The 5859-nt window shown below is 38.4% G+C and overlaps 2 protein-coding genes across 3 annotated transcripts; one reads left to right on the top strand and one right to left on the bottom strand.

Moving 5' to 3' along the window:
• Positions 1-1885: 1885 nt before the first annotated feature.
• Positions 1886-4063, top strand: LOC131689162 (asparagine synthetase domain-containing protein CG17486). Its single transcript, XM_058974065.1, has 6 exons — positions 1886-2012; positions 2143-2548; positions 2605-2792; positions 2849-3270; positions 3333-3513; positions 3577-4063. Exons 1-6 carry the CDS (start codon positions 1953-1955, stop codon positions 4060-4062), a joined length of 1743 nt encoding a protein of 580 aa, XP_058830048.1. The 5' UTR covers positions 1886-1952; the 3' UTR covers position 4063.
• Positions 4064-4092: 29 nt separating this feature from the next.
• LOC131689164 (transcription initiation factor TFIID subunit 7) lies at positions 4093-5859 on the bottom strand. 2 transcript variants are annotated; one of them, XM_058974068.1, is made up of 4 exons: positions 5635-5859; positions 5201-5416; positions 4274-5137; positions 4093-4215 (listed from the first exon to the last, which is right to left on the bottom strand). In XM_058974068.1, exons 1-4 carry the CDS (start codon positions 5713-5715, stop codon positions 4189-4191), a joined length of 1188 nt encoding a protein of 395 aa, XP_058830051.1. In that variant the 5' UTR covers positions 5716-5859; the 3' UTR covers positions 4093-4188. The 2 variants fall into 2 exon arrangements, with proteins under 2 accessions (XP_058830051.1, XP_058830052.1); XM_058974069.1 differs by lacking the exon at positions 5635-5859 and adding an exon at positions 5476-5568.

Below are 5859 nucleotides of genomic sequence, written 5' to 3'. Positions count from 1 at the left end.
GCATGTTTCGCCGTTTTGTTTTCTTTAATTATAAATCGAACTAAAAACCATTTTAACTAATTTTCACCTCAATCTTGTAGTATTTTTGTCGCATAATGTCATAATAGCGAAAACGCAGTTTGTTTACATTTGCGATTTAGGCCCTAATGAAAGATCTATGTCGAGTTCTTTTAACTTACTTTTGAGTTGTGCGTCGCTTTCGCACTTATTAGTGTTGTCAAAAACAAAAAGAGAGATTCGACTCAGTCGAGGTCTTCCGTGGAGGAAGGTACTTTTGAGTTGTTTGGGGTGAACTCAAAATTAGGTAAATTCAACTTAAATTTGAGTATAAAAAACCTATCAATGAGTTGTAATTTTTGCCGTGGTTAAATGGAAACTACCTTCAACACGGTTTACCTAATTTTAAGTTCCCCCACGATACAACGAGATTGAGTCAAAGGAACTCAATTTTAGGTAGTTTTTCGTTTCCGTGCAGAAGCACAACGGGTCGACGTCATAGCGGTCACACGAATCAATGGGAGCGAAACAACCGCTATGACGAAAGCAAGTCGATTTATACTGTGATCACTCACACCACTCATGTAAGATTCATCTTACGAATACCAAAGGGCCATCTTTGCCAGACCTGTATATACGACATTGCATTAACATGTGCACAATCTAAATACATTCCTTGGCCTGATATAAGACAAATCAAGAGTGCTGATTCAAATGGTCCTTAGTGACAAATGTAAACAAACTGAGTTATTTGTAGCACAGCATGTGATTACAACATAGCTAACGAATACCGAAAACCAGGATTCATTATACCCAGTATTTATCAAAATAACAAGCATTATACAAAAAGTCGCAAAGTTTTCATGATCATATTTTGAAATTTTGCACTTGTGACCTTTTAAATTGAAAGGACCTATGCGTGAAACATTTCAAAACCTCTGCAACTGTTCATAGGCGCCATGCAAAAACGACGCAAGATTCATTTCATTCTATGATTTCCCCACTGCACATAGGTACCTAATAAAAACGTCCTAAGCATCAAAATAAAAGAAATTATTTTCTTCTGTTCATGCGACTTATTTTCGAAGTTGAATTTAGAAAGTATAATAAATTAAATGATAATTGGAAAGCTTAGTTATTCTAAAGTAACATGCCATACGTTGGTTTTAACCACTTCCAGCCAATGGTTTGTTAATATAAACTAAAGTTTCTCGCAATTTTTTCTGCAAGACTTCTGTTAAATCCAGTGCAACTATTTACCATAGTAATGAAGAACATTCGTATTCCGGTGCTCATTTTGTCGAAAACTTTGAAGAAATTCAATATTCGTCGTAAGAGCTACCTTTGCTGAAAAAAGCCTTATGTGCAGCGTCGTATGATTCTTAGGTCCGAAAAAAAGACCTATGTGAAAGGTCCTATAATTTTCAAAAGGACGCATCATTCTAAAGCGCTTAAAAACTACATTAGCACTAAACATTTCATGTTTTTAGTATTATTTACCAAAAGAGCATAGTCCTTAGACTATATTGGCATAATTATTCCATCAAAACGCATATTTCTCGACAAATATATGATTACGGCCTAAAAGCCAACTGTCAAAATCCACTTTGAATGGAAATTCCAGACAAACCGTTACTGGTCGAACACAGTTCACAACAGTTTATGAAAGAGAAAACTTTTCTCTTTCGTTTACTACCAACATCTGTGATTGGCGTGTAACGGTTTGTCCGGAATTTCCATTCAAAGTGGATTGTGACAGTTGGCTTTTAGGCCGTAATCATATGTTTGTCGAGATTTGTTCTCTAATAGGGATTTATTTTAGGTCCATGAAACTTCACCCTCGTTTTTCTCAGTTCGAGCTCAGTGTCACTTAGGACCTTTTGAATAAGTACTCTTGAAATACGCTAACAGGCTATCGTCACAAATAAACATACAAAAAATGCATTTTGTTAATCATGTGCGGTATATTTTGTTTTATCTCAAGGACTGATTCAATTGAAGTGGGCAAAAATGTGGTAAGTTACCAATATTTATTTGCCATTCACTTCTGGTGAATTAATTTTAACAGATACGTTCAAACATTAGAATCTTGCCGATTGTGTATCGCGTAGCTTTTTCCAATAACTAATATAATTATAATTCCAGTTAGAGCTGTGCAAATGCTTATTGAACAATAGAGGGCCAAACAAATCTGGTCGTTCCATCCACGGCTCTGACGTTGTTGCGTACGGATCGGTTCTGTGGCAGCAAGGCACGGTGCTCTGCTCACAACCAATACAAAATGATCGGTTTGTTCTACTATTTAACGGAGATCTGTACATAGTACGGAATGATCCGAATGTGAGCGATACACAATGGTTGTTTGAAAAAATTGTGCAAAGCATGGAAACGGATACTTTGCATGAACTAATCACTCACTTGAAGGGACCTTTTAGCATGATTTTGTTAGATAAAAAGCTTGGAAGGGTATATTTTGCTCGCGATAGTCTCGGAAGAAATTCACTGCTTCTTGGTCAGAACGATGAGGGTATAATTATCAGTAGTGTCCTTGGTAAAATTTTGAGTTAGTACTGAGATATGTATACCTAATGAAATATATATTTTTAGGCAAAATAATTTCATTTGAAATAGACGAAGTTCCACCAAACGGAATATACTATATGGACTTTTTAAACAATACTATGCAGAGAAATCTTATGCCTTGGATTGACAATGTAAAGGAAGGATGCTTTCTAACAATTTTGAATGAGAAATTCATTAATCTTTCCTGGTTCGATAATACAACGGTCCATAAAGTGTGTAGCGAAAATATTTCCAGTTTCGTCTTAGTTTCCAACATATTAAATTTCAGGTTGATTTCAATTATCACAGGCTTTTGAAAAATGTGGATCTACCACCTGAAAATGTATTCGATATGTTATTAAGCAACGAGTCCATATCAAGCATGTGTGAAGAACTGATTGAATTTCTCTCCCAATCTGTGCGTGAAAGAACAACCAACACTCCACCATATTGCAAACAATGTATTGATACAGAAGCACTGTGTCCCCATTCAAGAGTAGGAATACTTTTTTCAGGAGGGATCGATTGCACCATAATAGCTCTCTTGGCAGATCAATTTGTAAACCAAGATATTCCGATAGACTTGCTCAATGTAGCATTCGAGAGGGTTGTTCGATGCGGAAATCGGAAAGATGAGATCAATTGGGACGTGCCTGATCGATTGACTGGCAGGGCAACTTTAAAGGAGTTACAGAGTTTAAGACCGCAACGGTAAGTCTTGAATCATTCGTGCCGAGTTGCATATTTTGCAATCATATTGTTCTTAAATGTAGCAAATGGCAGTTTGTGGAAATTGATGTAACGCGAGAAGAACTGAATAACCATAGATTAAAAATTTCTGAATTGGTGTTTCCACTGAAATCTGTTTTAGACGAATCGCTAGGAGCCGCTCTCTGGTTTGCTTCACGCGGAGAAGGCACCTTGAACGAAGCTGTATATAAAAGCCAATGTAGGGTAGGTTTAACACCATTTCGGTATGAATATAACCAGGTAACGTTTTGTGTCGTTTTTTCCAAGGTCCTCTTGGTGGGGTCAGGCGCAGACGAGCTGTTCGGGGGATATACCAGGCATCGAGCCGCATTCTATCGCAATTTAAATTCTAAGGATCATCAACATAAGGACGAGGAAATAGAGCTAGCTTTTCGTAACTTAGCGGCTGAGTTAGAGCATGACTGGAACCGATTGCCCAGCAGAAATCTAGCCCGAGATGACAGAATGATATGTGATCATGGAATAACGCCGAGGGCACCTTATCTCCAGGAAGACTTCATAGCGGTTGTGAGAAGCTTGAAATCGTATCAAAAATGCTACCATCCATTGGGTGCCGGTGTTGGAGATAAGCTTACTTTACGTTTGTGCGGATATAAGCTAGGTTTAAAAACATCCCCTATGCTAAGAAAACGCGCTTTGCAGTTTGGCTGTAGGATAGCGGATAGCAAGCAAAACGCGAACGATGTTTCGATTTTTCTAAACAGGCAAATAAAAGATTCTGTACCGTCATAAACGAATCGCACAATTATTCACTCTCGGTTTTTTACACTTATCAAGAAAGTGATATTTTTAGGAATAGTTTCGTTAACAGTTTTTCTTGGGTAAATTGAATTAGTATTGAATTAGTTTTGCATAGCCCTACTGCATCATTTCCAACTCTTGAATCTGAAAAAGGTAGAACAATTTGTAAAATGGAGCAATCATATATCATCATATCACATACCTCCATTTCTTTTTCAACAATCTGACTTAGCAAACTGTCGAGGTTATCCTGCAAGCGTTGACGAAGAGTTTGGTTTTCGATCGTTCGTATTTCTTGCTCCTTTTGGATCCTTTGTGCCTTTAGTTCACTCAATTGCCTTCGAAGCTCGTACATACGACTGCTGATAAGATCCCGTGAGGACGTCATGAATTCCGTCGACTCGTTATCCGAATCAAGACGTGAATTATCTCCGTACTTAGACCCTGTTGGTGTTTCAAACTTTCTTGAACGAGAACCGCCACTTCCCGAAACACTACCGAACATACTTTTACTAAACTCGACGGCTAAATTTTTATCAGAGGACTGTGTTCCCTGGCAGGAGCTGGAATCCGATAAACGACTATCGTCAGCTTCGGCCGATAAACGACTACTCTCGTCGATATCTATGCTTTTGTTAATGGGATTTTCATCATCATCCGAATCGGAGACTTCTTCGCCAAAAATGTCATGTTCTCCGACATCTTTACTGGTTGTTCCCTTTTTACCACCTTTCGAGGGACTTTTGTTTGGAGCACCGGATTCATGTTTCGCATCCAAAGCTGATCTGTTTGGATCCTCATCCTCCGTAATCAGATCCCATTTTACATTAACTGCCTCGTTATCAACCCGCAGCAGTCGTTTGACTTCTTTTTCGATTTCTGGAGCTTCCACGTATTTTTTCTTTAGCGTTTTCCGGAAACGGCGCTTACGTACATTCTTACACGGAGGAGTTATCCCATGAGGCCACAAAAACTTTTTGTCAACCTTGTTTGGATCTTTCTTCTTGTTTTTGACAGGTGATTCCTCTTCGGCTGAAGGTATTTCCGGCTCTTCCTTGCAAATCATCTGTAAGTAAATTAAGATTAGCAACGCACTAGCGTAAACTAAAGTACATCAGCAATAGCTCACAAGTTGACACAAATCAGCGGTTTTGTAGAAGTTTTTTCCATCAATAGTTTTTAGAGTTTCTACTATAGTTGGAAGATCAACGACTTTGGCATGTAAAAGCCAGTGATCAAAGCGGACCTCGCCATAACGTAAATCCGCTTCCAATCGAATTGTAAGTCGATCCTTCAGATTGTTGGCTCCGGTCTGAATTGCTTCCCTCAGTAGCCTAGCAGGTTCCTTCGAAAAAATTTAAATGGGAGTAATAGTCACCTCTTTCCCGGCGTATAAATTAATACTCCAGATGACATGATGGTCCCTATTCTGCCACGTCACCTAGTGACTAGAATTCCATCTAGTCAATAGGTGACCTGACTGTGAGGAAAGGGCCCAATTATCACATACAGACAGATAATAATTATTGCTACTTGCAATGGAACCCAATAAAATATACAAACCAGGGGCATTCGCATTATGAACTGCGTTTCAAGTTCGACTTCCTCCTTTCTAGGCTCCGATTTTGTCGGTTTTTCGGGCATTGTGTATATAAGTTTCGAAACACGTAATTATTGGCAAATATAGTCTTGAGGATTTTTGTCAAATATATTAAAATCGAAACAATTTTTTAAAACAAACCTAAAGACGCTCACGAACTAATTCGATGTCCCATCAACACGCAGAGA

Source organism: Topomyia yanbarensis, chromosome 3, assembly GCF_030247195.1.
Source record: "Topomyia yanbarensis strain Yona2022 chromosome 3, ASM3024719v1, whole genome shotgun sequence".
In the NCBI taxonomy this organism is placed as follows: Eukaryota; Metazoa; Arthropoda; class Insecta; order Diptera; family Culicidae; genus Topomyia; species Topomyia yanbarensis.
This window is presented reverse-complemented; position numbering and strand designations above follow the sequence as displayed.

Coding starts and splice junctions, on each gene's coding strand:
- LOC131689164 (XM_058974068.1), bottom strand. CDS start 5,715: ATGCCCGAAAAACCGACAAAATCGGAGCCTAGAAAGGAGGAAGTCGAA. Junction 5,417..5,634: donor TCATAATGCGAATGCCCCTG/GTTTGTATATTT, acceptor ATTTTTTCGAAG/GAACCTGCTAGGCTACTGAG. Junction 5,138..5,200: donor CCGCTGATTTGTGTCAACTT/GTGAGCTATTGC, acceptor ATTTACTTACAG/ATGATTTGCAAGGAAGAGCC.
- LOC131689162 (XM_058974065.1), top strand. CDS start 1,953: ATGTGCGGTATATTTTGTTTTATCTCAAGGACTGATTCAATTGAAGTG. Junction 2,013..2,142: donor TTGAAGTGGGCAAAAATGTG/GTAAGTTACCAA, acceptor TTATAATTCCAG/TTAGAGCTGTGCAAATGCTT. Junction 3,271..3,332: donor CAGAGTTTAAGACCGCAACG/GTAAGTCTTGAA, acceptor TCTTAAATGTAG/CAAATGGCAGTTTGTGGAAA.